The 18,508-nt window shown below is 28.6% G+C and overlaps 1 protein-coding gene across 2 annotated transcripts; it reads left to right on the top strand.

Annotated features, from left to right (window-relative positions):
- Positions 1 to 510: 510 nt before the first annotated feature.
- On the top strand, positions 511 to 17,784 carry LOC132938648 (uncharacterized). 2 transcript variants are annotated; one of them, XM_061005598.1, is made up of 8 exons: positions 511 to 712; positions 876 to 1,132; positions 11,868 to 12,061; positions 15,353 to 15,445; positions 15,511 to 15,672; positions 15,930 to 16,115; positions 17,451 to 17,630; positions 17,688 to 17,784. In XM_061005598.1, coding segments are annotated over exons 3-8 (816 nt in total). In that variant the 5' UTR covers positions 511 to 712; positions 876 to 1,132; the 3' UTR covers positions 17,689 to 17,784. The 2 variants fall into 2 exon arrangements, with proteins under 2 accessions (XP_060861581.1, XP_060861580.1); XM_061005597.1 differs by having other exon boundaries at positions 512 to 712; positions 17,451 to 17,784.
- Positions 17,785 to 18,508: the final 724 nt, after the last annotated feature.

Below are 18,508 nucleotides of genomic sequence, written 5' to 3'. Positions count from 1 at the left end.
AAATATTCAGAAGGTCACTAAAATACTGTAATATCATAATATTATATATGAAGGGCTTTACATGATTCACAAGTGCTGGAAGTTGAAATATTCAACACTTTATCTTGTCTCCAGAAATGAGGATTGGACAAATTAGTTTAATATATAAACTATTTTAAATGAATTATTATTTATTAATGGTACTTTCTTTTAATTTTGTCACTAAATATATTTGTATTGTACATACCAAGGATGTTTATCGTAATATGTACCAATACCTATTATTTAACTTTGTACACCGTTAAACCAACACTTCATAATGCATTTTAATAAAATTCGGTAGCATATAGGAAAATCTCAAAAGGTTTGATATTATAATGGCACCAAGCTAATGACCCTGAAAATATAGGTTAATCGGTAAAATATAAAACTTTTCCCCCCTAGTGTTCCGGTTGTCTGTGGAGGGGGGGAGGAGATATTAAATAAAGAATCCAGTCCCAAATATCTAAACTGTGTAAAAGGAAGTTTTTTTCCTGAGTTAAATAAAAAAATGCACGCAGTTGTATATAATAATATGATTTTGCATTAAAAATGTAATTAATATAAAATTTTAGTATTAAATCAATTTTAGAGTTGCGGTTTTAAAAACAGATTTTATTTGGATGAATGATTGAAAATTGCTGACATGGATGTGCCCAACCACATAATATTGTGTTAATACAACAAATAGCTGGTATCAAGTATAATATTATTTAGAATTAAACATTTTATTGTGTAGAAAGTATAGATAATTCCTTAATAATCTTTATAATTTTAATATGAGTACTAAATACTAAATTCATACTTAGGTATATATATATGGACACCAAAACGCTAATGTGTATTTATTTTTGTAGATTTTGGCGCAGAGACGAGGTGAAAGTTCAAATACGCTGGACGTGCTACTCTTGCCGACGTATTACCTAATATATAATGGTCTGTCTCTGTGGTATTGCTGTAAAGGTGTATTATAGGAGCCTTCGAGTTAGTATGCATACGATGTCTTTAGAGGTGTTTTCGCGTTGCGCCCACTCCGCTGTCTTATAGAAAATTCAGATATTATTTTTATGCGTTCCATTTTGCTAGCATGTTCAACTAACAATGAAAACCAGACGTGAGTATATTATACGCATATATTATAAATACCTACATTTGTATATTTTTTTAAAAAAGCTATCTAGCTTGGTTTAATTTACTATTGTTTTTTTTTTTTTATTTATGAATTTTATTTCTAGTTTTGTATGTTTATATTGTAAAAATAAATACTCATGAAACGTTTTGAAGATCATAAATTATCTGGGTAAAACGTTTTTTTTTTTTTAATATTTTGCAATTTTGCAACGATGAATAATAAAACAGGCTGAAATATGTTTTGTTTTAAATTTTGGATCAATAAAATACAATAAATGAGGCGGTCGTAAATTCTGTTAGGTCGCAACAAAATAATATTTGAATGATACGGTACTAGGAATAATAATGTGTTAACTAATTTATATTTGCATATAATATATTATATACAATATACATCATTATTTACAGTGTGCACATGTATAATATATTGGTAGCTAAATAATAGCTATTAAATACAAGTACTCATGTTGGAACTTATCGAAACGGAATAGGACAGATTTTATGCCAACTATCATTAGCTAATACTACCTATGACATTATTCATAAAATATTATGCGTTGCTTAATTTAATATTATATGATTAACATATTATAATGGAAAATGTTGAATAACCAGTAGCTCAGTGCCTCGGATAATTTAAATATTCAAAATACAATTATTATTCTATTTTCGTGTTTATGTGCTGTAATTGTAAATATTTTAATTTCAAATATCACGAATTATACCTAATATTGTTATCACAGTTTATATTTTCATGGTTTGTAATTTATTGTCATAGACAGTCAACTGATAATTTATTAAATATAAGATACGTGTATAAAATATAATAGAAAACGTAAATATAATAATGTTTATAAAAGTTGATTTAATATTTAAAATTTATAAAATATACGGATATAACTACCGTGTGTCCTAGAAAACTGGGTAACTCCATAACTCAGTTACATTACTCAGTAGGTACTCTATATACTATATCGTATGTACATATTTTAGAATTATATCTGCAGTGGAAGATAAATGATCCAATATTTTCCTAGTTTCATTTCTCGCAAATATATATTTCAAAAATATACATAGGGTACTGAGTATTATGGGTAATTTAATAATATAGGAGTGTATCCTGTTTTCGCAGACACACTGTATATTTATTATATTTTAACATTCAATCTTTTTTTATAAGATTATACATGGGACGATAAAATAATTTTTAAAAAAACAAAATTTTTACTAAATTATTTTAGAATTTACCACAATAATTGCTCGGTAAAATAATATTTGAGATTATAAATTATAATATAACGGTAATCCCATAATTGTTAAATGAGAATTATTTTATATTCTGAACTGGGCGATCAGAGTATTGATTTTACTATGGTGTGTGTTCATTTTCTGTTTTGTCATCACGTTTTGGAGCAGTAAAAATACTTCGATTTTAAACTTAAAGGGTGGTTTCTGGAATATTTTCATCTACTTTTCAAAATTACAGGGAAAAACAAAAATAAAATATTAAGAAAACGTGAATTCTTAAACAAAACCTAATAAATATTTTATGAATAATTAAAACCGTTATAAGTTATAGCATTTGAATTAATACAAAGCAATAAAAGGGTTAATTGCGTAATCACTCTGCTGTAAATTAAGTGTTGAGTGTACTTTGACAATTTTTTAGTAATAATATCTGAGGAACTCACTCCACCATAAGTATATAGTTATTACTTATTTCGAATGTACCTAACTACCTCATTATTGAGTAATGGTTAGGTTATATTTGAATTCAATGATAAATCGATTCTGAGCGAAGAAAACAAATGTAAGCGGCGGTCATGCTTACCGCTCAATACCGCACACATTTATTATATTGTTAAAAAGGGAAATTCGAAAGGTTGATTGTTCAAAGCAACACATTTGATTGACAGTAAAAAATAAATATATTTTATTGTTATTAAAAAAATAATTTAGTATTAATTTAAAATAATTTCTTTTAATTCTGAATTAATTTAAAGTTTTTCGTGGTCATGTTCACATTTATTCTGTTTAATGAATACATTTACAGTTGAATTTGTTGTCACCATAACGGCATAACACTACATAACTTATTATTGCAACGCCAAACTAAGTCCCCGGAATTTTTATTTGTACGAAAAAGTCGATATGTATTTTTTCGGTAAATTATTGATTGCGCGCTTTTAATATTTGTTTACACTAGCTTGTATTACGTCATCCATTATACGAATTCGATGTTAAATTATTGTTGTAAGACTATAAATGTAGGTACGTGAAGTCGAAAGGAGACGCGATCACACTTAATGTTGTTACTTAAAATTATAATCGTATCTTATCTGATGAAATGATAAACGTGTAGTTATAGCAATCTGCGTATAATCCCGAAAATTTTTATTTTTATGATTTTGCGATCTTGATTAAATATGATTAACTGGTGTGCGGTACTAAACGATAATGTAATTTTAGATAAATGTATACGTTATTGATATATATCAATATGCGTGGCATTGAAAGGTTTGATTTGGGATAAATGCGGGGTTAAGGTATAAAAAAGTGCGGTTTTGAACGACGACCTTTTTTTGAAAGTGTGCGGTTATGACCGACGCCCAATGTAAGTATCGGGATTAATTTTTATTGTTGTTATTTTCTTTTTTTTGCTAAAAATATTGCATGTAACTTAGAAGTTGAAACTGACGCGTAGAATGGTGTAAATGGGTTCCTGGTATACCTAAATAGCATAAAATTGGTCTAAATATTTCGACAATTCTATTATACGAAATGATAAAAAGTTTCAGGTCGCTGTGTTTTGTTGTTTTGTTTATTTATTTTTTTGAATTACAAGAAAATAATTAAAATAAATTGATGACAATTTGTTATTTTTTAATTAAATTTAAAATAATATTATGCTAACTTATCTATATATTTTAAACATTTTTAATTTGTATAAAAAGTAAGAAAACTTATGAGAAACACTGTATCAAATTCTCAATCTATTGAACATTCTATAAAATACGTATACACAATTTAGACATTAAACGTATACCTAATTTAAATACAACTAGAGAATACAATGTTGTATACTGACAACTGACATACTGTATAAATATGAAATTATAAAATATGATTCTAAATAGTGACTTAATTGCGGTTAAGTGGGTAGTAGCTAGGTTACCTACTATATTATATCATATATATATATATTAATTTATTCATCATAATATTTGTGTATATGGTATATGGATTGGACGCCTTCGTATTTGGGATGGTAGGGGAAGCGGACTGCGTATTTGAGTTATTTCGGTATTCAATTTTAACTGTAATTTTGCGCAATCGCCCCAAGCGCCCAGCTACCATCAGTGCGTATACTGCGTGTATAGTAATATTATGACTATAATATATGATTTCATGATTCCTAGTCGCTTCCGAACGCGTTCATGGTCTTGGACCCACGTAAAATCCTCACTCACTACATCTTATTGACTGACTTGCATCGTATCATATTGGTTAGCAGTGGGGTCACACACACATAAGTGATATCGGGGTTTATGGTTTCAATGCACGATCTCGCTAATAACTCGTGCGTCTGATAATCGTTTATTGCTTTTTGGATACCGATAGATACCTGGTAATTACAGCGCTGTAGCGTCTCCGTCGTCACTCGTCAGTGTCGTCTGCAGACTGCAGTACCTATACGGTCACACTGACCTTCATTCGCGTTCTCTAAAGCGCATTGCGCACAGTACGCACTGCAGTTCAAAGTTCTTGTTCACAAAATATAATGCGTGTGGCGTGACATCAATGGAAAATGATTCATAATTCATCTGACGTTTATTCTCATTCGAAGACCTCTAAACGACGTATATGTGTTAAACGGTGAGCACATTGCACAATTTAATATTGTGTTAGATTTTTTTCGAAAAATTAATTTCACAATTCCCAATCATTACCATGTCGGTCGGCAACCAGTAATCGTGTGGGTAAGAGTGTAAAACCAGAGCACTCTGTCCAATGATTCACCTATAACAGTATAACACGCCGTCATCGTGTGCGATACAGTTCCCGAAAAGCGTTTGGAAATCGGTGACGTGTCGCACGTATACAATTGTTATAATATTGTTATTATGCACGAGGTGGTGACATAATTCAGCTGGAACGGTCTTCTTTGCCGTAGTTTGCCAGGTGAAATCCTCTAAAACCGGATTTGTAAAAAAAATTGTTCTCCACGCATTTGAGAGTCACAACACACACACACACACACACACACACACACACACACACACACACACACACACACACACACACAACAGACCGACACGGATATGCATGTCGCGCTGAAGAAGACGTCTGCAATTCCGGTATGCGCGTACTCCGACACGGCGACACTATACATGATTCCTTGCGTAACGCGTTTCTTGTATTATAATATTATACGGGATTACTCGGGATCGACAACCGGGAATTGGAGCTATATAGAAATCGGGGAAATCATTCAACAGGACTCGCCGTCGAGGTACCTCGTGTAAAAACAAAATTACAGGAGATTAACGAAAAAAAGCTGATTTGAATCGGCGGCCGTCTGCTACAGCCATAATATTAATGCGTATATATACCAATATATTATATTATATTCGTATAAAGAAATCTACAAACTATCAATGATATGTGATAGTGTGATGATGGAACGTATCAGAACAGGATTTCGATGAGTAATACGCACTGTGCAGGAAACGTATACAAAACCGGTAGGATTGAAATAATAATATTGTGATTTTTATTTTTTCGTGATTATCTTTTGTGTCCAAATCAAATGTAACGGTCGACACGATCTTCACGGTGGTGGCATATTCTTATATCATTATTACGTGAAGACGTTTGCCAACACGAATAACATGCACAAAAGTCTTTAACATTATGTATCTCAAGTCTACTGAGTAAGCCAATCTATCAAACGAATTAAATTACAATGTGTGACCTAATAATTCACGATAATATTATATTATTATATACGAATCAAGAGGAGATTTTTACACACACACACACACGTACACTCGTATACATTGTTTTTGGCGTGAGAAAAAAATCGTGTAATAATTCATAGTTATAATTACTATTATATTTTCACTATTATTATTATGTGTATTATAATATTATTACGCGGTCGCATTCGCGTGAAGACGACGACAACGGCGGTGGCAATGACTGAAGGCATGAGTTTAGACGACTACGGCCTTGACTCAGTAAAATCTTTTCGTGATTGACGAGACGGACTAAAGGCGAAAGTTTTTTTATTAATTATATATTAGAATAGTAATAAAAAACAAACATCGCATTGTATGCGTTCCCTGAGTGTATACGAACGATAATAATTAATATACGCACCAACGCACGTCCAGTAAATATTGCATGTTATTACTTATTACTTATTATATTATAATATGTATTTACGATTGGATCATCCAGTGTATTATATAGCGCGACCTTATACTGAACATATGCTATGTCCTGCCACCCATTCCCGAACGGATTAATGCGTACTGTAACGGTCTGTTGTTTAATTTTTTTTACAGTTAATTAGCTTTTAGATTTTGAGCAGATCGAGAGACCTATGCATTATATTATAAAGTCCTATATTATTATATGAATTTTTTACTTAAAATATATGTGCACGTATGAAGTAATATTATAAATGTTGGTCATCCATTTTGAAACAAAATCTTGGCCTTATTTTGAGTAAACCATGCAGAGAATCAAATTGTATTTTTAAACTAAAAATAATGTGTCTGTAGAGTTTAGACACACGAATATTTTCATAAAAGATACAAATTTAATATATTTAATTATTATTCATAATACATTAATACTATGACTCTCTTCTGCAGGCAGAATATAATAAATTGCTTCGTTATAAACGTATATAGATTATGTATACGTATATATGTTTTACATAAAGTATATAATTTAATATTTTATAAGCATCCAATATATTGAATAATTTGTATTTGTTTAGGGAAAAATTGAACATGATAATTTTTTTGGGGACGTGCATATTTATTCTTTAAATATATAATTGCCGTAAACAAAAATGTTGAATTCTCAATGTTTAACATAATATAGTATATACCTAACCTATACTATTAATAGTAATACAAAATATTGAAATCATCTATCCATACATTTGTTTTGTTGGGGGTATAAAGATGCACTTATGTGTGATAAATCTGTAGATAAAATATAGTTTAACACGTTAGCCTTGTACAAGACAGTGTCCTATAGCTTAAAGTATCTAAATAATGATTTTCAGTTCTCAAGATTTGAGTTAAGGTCATAGAGCCCAGTTTGTCTCGAGTATTACAATATTTACTTTTTAAGTTTATTTTGGTTTAGTCATTAGTAACTAGTAAGTATAACTACATAATACCACTAGATAAATAAAATTCATAGTTTGACCGCCAAAAATGTCATAAGAAATTGTACTAGAGACTTATGAGATGCTAATACAAACAATAATAAAAAAGTTTTATGTATGTTTAGCTAAAGTTTTTATGTATATGTTTCTTTACAGTTATTTAACTTTGTTAATAGATAAATTAGTTGTTTTAACCACATTATATCTGACATGAATAAAAAGTAAATTTGTGAAGCAAATAATATTATATTTACGATTTATTATTATTATTAAATGTGGGGTGGATATTTATTCTATAGATTTAACGAATTAAATTGTATTAAAAAATATTTGAAATAAAAACCAAATTTCTTTGATAAATAACTAGCCAGGTGTGGTTGAAGTCCAGCTAACTAGCAAAAACCATTAAATGCACCTGGGGAGTCGCAACAAACCGTTGCAGGCCAATAACTCCATTCAAATAATACATGCCTATATAGATATATTGCGTAGGGTGTTCATTGTATTTTTTATTGTGCGCTATAAACTATAGACGTGAACATTATTTTTATTTTTAACTATAGCACAACTTAAAACATTTTGGTGAAAAGATCATATTATTCAATGAATTAACTGTTTTGTTAATAATATATAGCAATACACATTCAAATTATATGACCTCTTTTTGATACTATCAAAAGTACACGCATCTGTAGTATTTCAAAATTAAAAACAAAAGGTTACAAGGTTTCAAAAGTAATTTTCTGCTAGGTATTTCAATATTATTTGAACGCTGAGACATATCTATCAAGATTCAAGACTGCAAAATTGTATATAGTTAAGGAAATGCAATCTGATGACGATATTTTGGTGAATGTCTTCATAAACAGAAAACCAATAAAATCACTGTAGAACAATAGTCATAGTTAAACATAAACTAGGTGATGGGGAAAAACCAAATTTTGTTATTACATTTACCTTGGAAGCTTGGATAAATAAATAGTAACTTAGATTTGTAGACACCAGATAGTTTCATATCATGGAATTATTGAGTAGGTACGAGACGTACGAATGTATTTTACGGATTATAATAATAAAGTCATGTTATTTGATAAACAGGAACTATTAACTATTTTATGATTTAAGTATTGCAGCGTTATAATGAAATAAAAAACTAGCCCACCAATAGGTGTAATGATGTCATGACGACTATAAACCATTACATTTCCTATATACTATATTTCCATTACATCCCAGTCCTAAAATATAAAAAAATGCCCGTTAAAAATGCAAACTCTATATGATTCAAACTTTGTTCAATTTGTTATTTAATATTCGGTGTGACGGTGATAAAAACTTAAAAACGTTCTTATATTTCTATTATAATCTGTAACTAATGATAACAATTATTTATAAACAAAATAAATTTCGATTTCCAACTATTACCTTGAATCTCAAAATACTAGTGCCAGCGCCACTTTAAAATGCGAATATTGCTAATGTACACTTACATGGTGCCATGGGGGTACGAAGGTACCGTGAAAATGTCAAGCCTCAAGCTATAATTGTTTAGGCTCTACGTTGATCAGTCAGTGAGTCAGTCATCAGGACAAGTTCGATTATATTAATATTATAGCCATCTCGCTTGGCGTTTCCCGTGAGACTAGCTTGTGATTATAATACACAATTACACAATTACACATTATATATAACCTCCGAATTGCGAACCCCGCGATGTGCGTACATAAGTGCATAATTTCTAACTCTTAAGAGTTTAGATTCAAAGTTATACCAATTTTTGAGTTTTTACTTAGTCCCTACGGTGGATTGGATGGATGCAATGTGTCATCGTTTGTCCGGTGGTTTTTGATATAACCAGGGAAAAAATTATCAATTAATTCAAAATACGGCTTTATATTGGTGTATCGTTCTTTAAACTACTCTCTAAACTTTTTTGGTAACTCTAAGAACAATCTCTGAAATTGTCATCTAAATCGGTAGAGTGGTTTTTGAGTCTATAGGCAACAATAAGCATATAAAAGAATCATTTTATAAATTAATTATCTTATTAATTGTTTTAAGGTATAATTTTGATAGTAATATAAATAATTCGGCTATTGTGGAAACGCTTTTATATTTATCTCGGCCATTCAGTAATAATAGTGGAGTACACTTTGCAGTAGGTTTTTTTTTCGTGGGTAGTTTCATTTACTTTTGTAGAAAACAATAATCTGTGATCGATGACAGCCGCACTGTCTATAATGCATGAAGGCAGTGTCCAGCGCCAGTATGTAATATACCAGAATCCTTAGCCGGAGTATACTCAATAAAACTTCCCAAAGTTTTATGGCCATCGGATGAATAGTGTAGGAATCCATAAAGGACAATCAGACATGGGTACCTACATTCTATGCATAGGTATCCATTGAAGTGATAAAATATACTTATAAAAGTTATAAATGTCCGTATGTCGTGACAATGTCTAAAGGTAAAATATTGTACTAAAGGAGTAAGCGGTGCGGATGCTATTGCGTTTGAATAATATTTTGATTGCATTCATATTAGTACAGATATTTTATATAGAATAATTATATAATATTATGTATAGAATTCCCACAGAAAATAACATAATTTTTACACAAGGAAAGTAAACAAATTATACAAGATAGAGATTCGACAATGTTCATGTTTTCGTGAGAATAAAATCGTGACATATTATTTGTGTATAGCATACAAATAGTTTGTATCATAAAATACTCATTAATGTATGTAGGTGTATCACTGACGCATACCTTTTAAGTAAATCACTCAAGCTCGCAGGCGCCTTAAAGTCTCTCACGTCCTTTCTCATTATATAGCTAAACATTTTACTTATTGTGCACCCAAGTACAGATTGTAAACATTTATTTTAATAAACGATTTAAAAAAAAAAAAGGTTTTTGGCAGGAATTAAACATTTCAACCATACAGAGAATCATTTTAATTTCTGAATAGATTTGTTCAGTAAATTGTTTAATTACTTCCATATGTAATCTATAAAGCTTTTAAAATTAATAATTAGTAAATTATACAATTTTCATAAGCTTTTTTGTCAATTAAATATTTTTGATTGTATCAGTTTTTAAAATTGTATAGTGTTCAACTAATTAATATTTATTACGATTCTCGGACTATATTATTGAATAATGCATTATTTCATAATTCATTAACCTGAGTGCCGAACCCACTTATAAAAACTGTTCATAATAATATTATGCTCACCCACAGACGATTGTTACATTGGATCAAATATTAAAAGAAATAGGATTGGTTTGAAGGGACACCTCCAAATTAAAATTATTACATTAAGCACTAATATCGTACTATAACAGTGCATTGTTTAGTATTGGTAAACATTTTGCTAATAATTATTTGTATAAAAATAGAAAGTAAAAAAAAAGATTATAAGCGTATAGCCTTGGTATACTTAGATCAGTTAAAATAATAATTTGGAGAAAGTTTAAATAGGTATATCAATTGAATAATAATATTAGGTTTGTATTAAATCAAAGACATGAGTTTTGTTGTGTTTAATTCAACGGTAATGTGTTTGTGACATGTATGAATTTGTAAATATTTTTAAATAGTTGATAAAATATTATCAACCTATAAGGCTATAACTGCTATTTTTGTGTGCATTCTTGAAAAAAAAAATGATAGAATGATATAATATTGTTTTGTACATTTCATTCGTCTTGTTTCTATGTCATATATTAAACAATTTACAGAATTCATTGACATGCAAATGACGTTAATTGACATATTAGATAAGTTTTTACGCCTAGGTTAATATGTATCTAATATTCTCCACTTACTTTAGTTATTTATAATTGAATACTAACTTTAAAAACTCATCATTTTAGTTGAGTAACTAAGGTAACATTCATAAATGTTGGATTTATATCAATAACTTGGAAATTTCCATTATCGATCACCTTTTGATTTATTTTAGTTAGGACCTGGTATTATAGCATTATTGTAAAAATTAGACCGTAAAAAGAAGATGACTTTAAATTACATTTAAATATACACAACTAGGTATCATAATATATATGTATTTGTAATTAATTCTGAGGGCTTTTAAAATTTATTATTTGTGCTTTCCAAAAAACAATTCCATCAATAATTGCTATCTATATAGTATATTATAATGATAATAATATGTTGTTAATCGTTTTATTTTCACATTTTCATCTTTTTAAATGTGTCTTATCGATTATAATATTACATATTATGAATACCATGAACGGAAACTATACTCAATGTACCTATAACTGTCGATTGTTTGCAGATGGTTAGCGAGTGGTGGACGCTGATGGTGTTGATGTTGTCTGTAGCCTACGGACACGCGCCTTGTCAACACTCATACGGCGGGTGTAGATACAACGAGCCCTTCGTTCCCGCGCCTGTCGGCCAAGTCCCCAGGTGCGTTCGGAATTATCACGGTGACGTCACATTTTGTGAAACTATCGACAGATATCCAGAGTAAGTCGTTTCGAAAACACGTAGTACAAACCCTGAACGAAGCTGATTGCAGCAGAACTCGCACATAATATAATAGTTTATTATAATATTGTACGTCCGTATACCTATAATATAACTGTGTATAATATTAAATTGGTGTGGGGGATTTTAAACAAAAATATAAGTAATAGTATAAATAATTATAATACATTTTGTTTATATTATTGGAACAATACGAACAATAATAAAACTTAAACATTTACGTTAGTATTATACTTACCTACTAATCGATGATCATTATTATATATATATAGTTAAATAAATATTATACAGGTAGTATAATAGCATATATAACAGTATAACACATAATCCGGAATTCAGATATACTATATGCACATTGCACATACATAAATATTATGGTGTCTGTATTTATGTTTGTTACATTGAATACCTAGCTAATATAAATATGTTACAGAGAACTGATAATTTACCTGATTGCAAAATCGGACAAGAACTTTAAATCTTTTTTGTAAGAAAAAAACTTGTAGGCAGAATTCTGTTTTTAAATACTTTTAGCTACCTACTTATTTTTTTATTTAATTGTTAATATAAAATACCATATACCATATATACGAATATTGAAGAATAAAAACCTAATATCTAACTATAATAATGTTTCATTATATTACAATGGTCGAACAATGTCATTACTTATTACATTGAACTATACAGTCTGTACTATAGTATTAAACAAAATCAACTGTAGTTAGTTTCAAACTCACATCGAAATATCGAATGTCAGAACTTTTATGTGGGTGTTATACAAGTTTCGCATTTTTTATACTATACTAGCTGATCCCGTGCACTTCGTTGCCCGTTAAATGTATCAACTCTATATGACTCAAACTTTGTTCAATTCGTTATTTAATATTCGGTGTATGGTGTTCAAAATTTATCTTAACTTTTCCGTTGCCCGGAATAAAAATTCTGATTCGCAGCAGTACATTATCAAGTAGGCAATCTACCTGCGGTAGATCGCGGTCCTTGCCGTGCTGTTTGTACGTAAGTGTATGATTTAACTCTAAAGTATCAAAGTTATACCAAGTTTGTCGTTTTTACTTAATTCCACCTACGATGGATTAATATAATCAATTTCTAACTATATAAATACACCATACAGAGACCATAAGTATTTACAGACTAAACTCTAGAACTACTTATCAGATCTTCTTGTATATTATATTATATATATGTACCTATATTGACAAAAAATAATAATACAAATCAACAAACATGCCCGAATAATCAATAGCAATCTAACATTTTCTTTCATATAAACCTTCTCCGTGAAATACTCTTTCATTTAAAAAAAAAATCCAAGAAGATCTGATAACTAGTTCCAGAGTTCAGCCTGTACAGAGATTTTCATTTCACGTTTTTATAGTTTGTTATTATATTATAATTTATATTTAAAAAGCAAAGCAAATAGTTTTTTTTTTTATTATTTTTATTATTAAAAACCCATGGCAACCATTTATAAACAAAAATTTCCATCTGAAATCTCAAAATTTTGTTTTAGCACCTCCCGGGGTTGATACTCTCCCTTTTAAAATTATCCTATATTTTAAGTTCGGCCAAATTACACACATTGTAAAAATTTCATCAAGATCGGTCCAGTAGTTTCGGAGTTTATTCCGGACAAAGACGTGACACGGGATTTTTATTTATAAGGTTATAAGATAAATGCTTTGGTCCTTATGTGTCATATCCCAGTAGTCTTTTCGGTTTGTACAGTAAAATAATTTACACTTGTTAATATAATATGTATTTTTAAAACTTAAAACTCTAAGTCTATGTTACAAATGAATTTATATAATATTATGATATATCTGGTTTTCCTAATTTTCTATTCGCGATAGAAAGCTTATAAATTTTTAGGCTGGCGGGGAATGGTCTGTAACGGGCAACATGGAAAAAAACATATAAATGATACACAGCTTGCCCAAACAGCTTATATTAATTTCTATCACGAATAGGTAGGATGCAGTCTTAGATAAAGAATAAGTTTCCACTGTAGCTATTATTTATGTTAAAGTATGGTATATTGATCATAGGCGCAATTTTGGTTAAATGTATGGGGGTGCTAGATTTACGTCGACTAAAATGATAAGTGGGGGCTTTGCCCCCTCCCCCCTCCATTCATACACCTTAATTTTATTCACCTTCACATTAATCTTACTATAAACAATTACCTATAACTTACATATTATAATACATTATTATCTATATTATTATTCTGATAGGTACCTATGTATTATTATTATTATTATTATTATGAAAATGATAAGGTCTTATAAATAAATGTATCTAAATACCTATGGCATAATATTATAGTCATTAAAAATTCGATGATGTTATCAAACATTTAGGGGAGCTAATATGAATGTTGGGGTTTCTAAGCACCCTCAAGTACCTCCGAAATTGTGCCTATGATTTTGATGCAGAATATTCCCGCAGATTCCGCAGTCATACTATTTTTAGTGACGCACCGGATATTCCAAACTGTAACAATTTCATATTTGTACCCACTGCTCTATTAGACCTATAGTCACCATAGGTGCCAGATATTTGAATCTAATGAACCATAGCCATTAATATATAAAATCCATTATAAATAATTGTTAATAATTAATAATCATTCTATCGTCTATCAATGCCAGAAAATCAGAATTATAAAGCCAGTTGCAGTCAGTCAAAATACTTGTTTGTAATGCATTTTCATAGTAAATAAGTGATAAATATTCATAATTTTAATTTAAGTACGTACTTATTAATATTAGACAATTAAAATTTATACGCAGACTTGTACAGGTATGTGAAAAGAAAATTATTTAAACTCTTAAGCCCAATATAGTAAAAATTGGCCATTGCAATCAGGTAATAGAAACAATAAATACAATTTCAAAATTTCAAAAGTACTATAAATATACCTTTTCTATTCAATATTTCATATACATGTTCAATACGCAAATAACGTAACAAAAAAAACTTAACATGATATCTTCGTCTGTTTTTTTTGTATTATTCCAATCAGCAATCAGTTATCCGTTTGGCTGCAACTACCATCTGGTAGTTAAATCAAATTATCAACGTGAACTTTGAACGTAACTCAGCCAAACTCGGTGTGCCATTATATAATGAACTGCGATTGTTTAGCTGAGTTATAAATTATAATATTTGTACATAAATAAGGTGTCGGTTTTTATGCTTGTAATATTAAAATATTAAATACTAAATATTAATATGTTACAGACAGTTGATAAGTTACCTGGTTACAAAATCGGACAAGAACTTTAAATCTTTTTTTAACGAAGAAAAACTTTTCGACAGACCTTATTATCAAAAGTAACTACTATAAATAAGTTTTTCAAATGTTCAAAATTATACAAAAGTTTGATTTTTGATTTCAGTCAGAATAATAATAACTATAATAACGGTTATGGCGATTACCACGATTATCAAAACGATACTAAAGACGAATTTGTTGGCTATCCAGATAGAACGTATGATTTACCTCAGGTGTCCTTAACAGAGTCTCCGATCATTGACCAAAATCGACATTTAAATATCAAGTAAGAAATTAATCATATGAATTAGATTCCAAGGTAAAAATACTATAAATTATTTAAAATCACAAAAAAGAAGAGTCCAAAAACTTTTTATTTTAATATATTTTTTTAGATTCAGATATAATAATTTTGTTTGATTTTCAAAATATTAGTCACATTGATAAGGCATAAATATCCCTAATATTGTGTCTAAGAGGTCAAAAATAGTACACTATATTAATAACTAAAAAAAAAATGACTGGTTTGTTGTGATTTTTAAGTACCAATCACGGAGGTGTATATAATAGAAGAAAAAGACAAGACGATGTTCAATTATGCCAAGTTAAAAAAAACAACATATTTCCTAAAGCAGCATTAAACATTCAAGGTGAATGGAAATATGTAGTTAATATGGTACGCACCCCGTCCGATATGTATACACAATCCATAAGGTCGGAAATCTGCGCGTAAGTTTAATATTTTTTTTTTTTAGTAAATTCTTATAATTATCAATGTGAAGATTTTGTAAACTGGTATCATATCTACACATTGGCGTACGCATGTTTGCCTATAATTAGCGCCGTTTGATTATTTTAACGTTGTGAATAATTCAATGACTTAATTTATTACCGTATATTATTTAGTTTTTAATCTTACATTAAAATGTATTGTTACACATTCAAGTTAAATGATTTTTAAATTTTAAATTTCTTAAGCAACACTAAATATGTTTTATGAATCAAATCGCGGGTAGGTACGGTAGATTTATAATAGCCCTTACACAGTTATACAACAATAATATTAATTAATATATAAAGCATACTTATACCTAATTGGCTAATTGCAAGTAATGGAATATTTTTCAGTTTATATAAATTCAAATTAAATAAAGCATAATTTAATATGACACAATACATAAAATTGATTTTTCATAAAAATACAATGCTCATAACAGTCATAATATTTTATTACAAATTCTAAAACGAAATGTTAATAAATTTTAATATTATTTGATTACTTTAAATCTTTTAACCGATATTATAAATAAAATATGAAGTTTTATATGAAGTCGTAAATGTTTTTTGTTTTAACAAAATGACAACTCCTTCTCTATAAAAAAAATACCACTGCATTGTATATATGTATGAGCATTTTGCATGCAATTAATATTACTAATAAAATAAATGTCAATTAAAATGTAAAAACAACTGCGAACAATAATTAAAATAAATGAAACATTTTCATTATAATTTATAAATATTAGTTATTGGTTTAAATATAAATATCAAACAAAAACATAACATACAATGATACAAACTTGGGTAAAATAATAAAGTTAAGTGTTCAACAACATTTAAATATATGATTGACAATAAAAATGTCCAAATGTAGTTATAAATAGTTATTCAATTTTTTTCCACTAGAAAATTCCGTCTAAAATATTAAATCCGTGAAAAATACATTTTCTCGGATAACATTTTTTTTGAAAGAATAATTATTATAACAATTAATATTATTTGTCTACAAAATATTGTTGGGAATCAATAGCACAATTTAGTATTTATCAATGATTATTTTTTCAATTACATAAAACTCACCATGTCAAGGTCGCATAGATACGACGAAAACGATTTTATAAAAATGAATTATAAAGTTTGTTTTTTTAATAGTACTGACATGAACCAATTTGTGTGGGTAAACGATTATCCTTTTCATGCTGCGTGTGGATATTATTATTTTATATATTTACTATAATATCATTACGATACTCGGTACAATAAAATAAATATTATTATTTCTAGAGAGCCGGATCAGCCGTGCAACGGAATTTGTGACACACCTCTTGGTTTTAGTACGTCGTGTAAACAGAAATTCGTCCAAAAACGGTTGGTAGCATTGCAAGGGACCGGAGATAATTTGTACGTGGACGTTTTTTGGTTTCCACATTGCTGCTCTTGTAACATAGCCAGGGTTGAACAATAGTAATAAAAAAAAATATACCTATAATTTATGTTTTGCAACTGGCGTTTTTCTTCTAGGAAAACACCTCAACAAAAATGTAATTTCCTTTACTGCATTAAGTAGGTATACTTAATAACATGTAGAATATAATATAATATATATAAGTATAAAATAGTTTTTTCATTTTTTGTTTCGAAAGCCAATATTTTATTATGATAGGTAGGTACTATATGTTATATTATGAATGCTATTTAATGGGAGTCATGGAATATTCAAATGATTAATATTTACTTGTAGTTATTTCAACCGTAATTAAACATGTTATGTATTATTTACGACTTGAATTTTTTTTTTGTAAACAGATATTTTTAATGTTTCATTTATAATTTATAATAGCTTATAATACTACTTTACTATCGTAAACATTTTTTTTTTCTAATGGATGAATTGTTTTAGTAGTTTTAATATTGACGAGGTTGTAAAAATTATGTTTTATAGAAACACAAAATAAATAATATTATATAATAAATAATGATTATAGTTGAAATAGGGGTAATTATATTTACAATAAGTTAAATAATGTTTAATATAATGTTCACATTTTTCGGAGCATAAAAAAATATAGGTACATTATAAAATATAAACTGTACATCTAGTTATTTTAGATAAAATCTTTATTTAAATAAATATATTTTTAGTTATCTTATTAAAGAATTATTTATTTGTAAGGTATGAATTAGTTAGCTATAAATATAATACTTAATATTTGTACTCTTTAATATTGATACATCACTGATATTGATATAAATTCATTATTTCAATTTATGTAATTACTATTAAGTAACATGAAGAAAATAAATTCTCATTCAAATATAGGTATGATTATTATTTATTATTA

This window comes from Metopolophium dirhodum, chromosome 2 (genome assembly GCF_019925205.1).
Source record: "Metopolophium dirhodum isolate CAU chromosome 2, ASM1992520v1, whole genome shotgun sequence".
In the NCBI taxonomy this organism is placed as follows: domain Eukaryota; kingdom Metazoa; phylum Arthropoda; class Insecta; order Hemiptera; family Aphididae; genus Metopolophium; species Metopolophium dirhodum.
The sequence above is the reverse complement of the archived record's forward strand: the minus strand, read 5'-3'. Positions and strand labels throughout refer to the sequence as shown.

What these genes read in the sequence shown, in the direction of transcription:
- LOC132938648 (XM_061005598.1), top strand. Translation starts at nt 11,868, where the DNA reads ATGGTTAGCGAGTGGTGGACGCTGATGGTGTTGATGTTGTCTGTAGCC. An exon ending in ACTATCGACAGATATCCAGA is followed by an intron (nt 12,062 to 15,352) that starts GTAAGTCGTTTC and finishes AATATGTTACAG; the next exon opens with ACAGTTGATAAGTTACCTGG. An exon ending in ATAAGGTCGGAAATCTGCGC is followed by an intron (nt 16,116 to 17,450) that starts GTAAGTTTAATA and finishes TATTATTTCTAG; the next exon opens with AGAGCCGGATCAGCCGTGCA.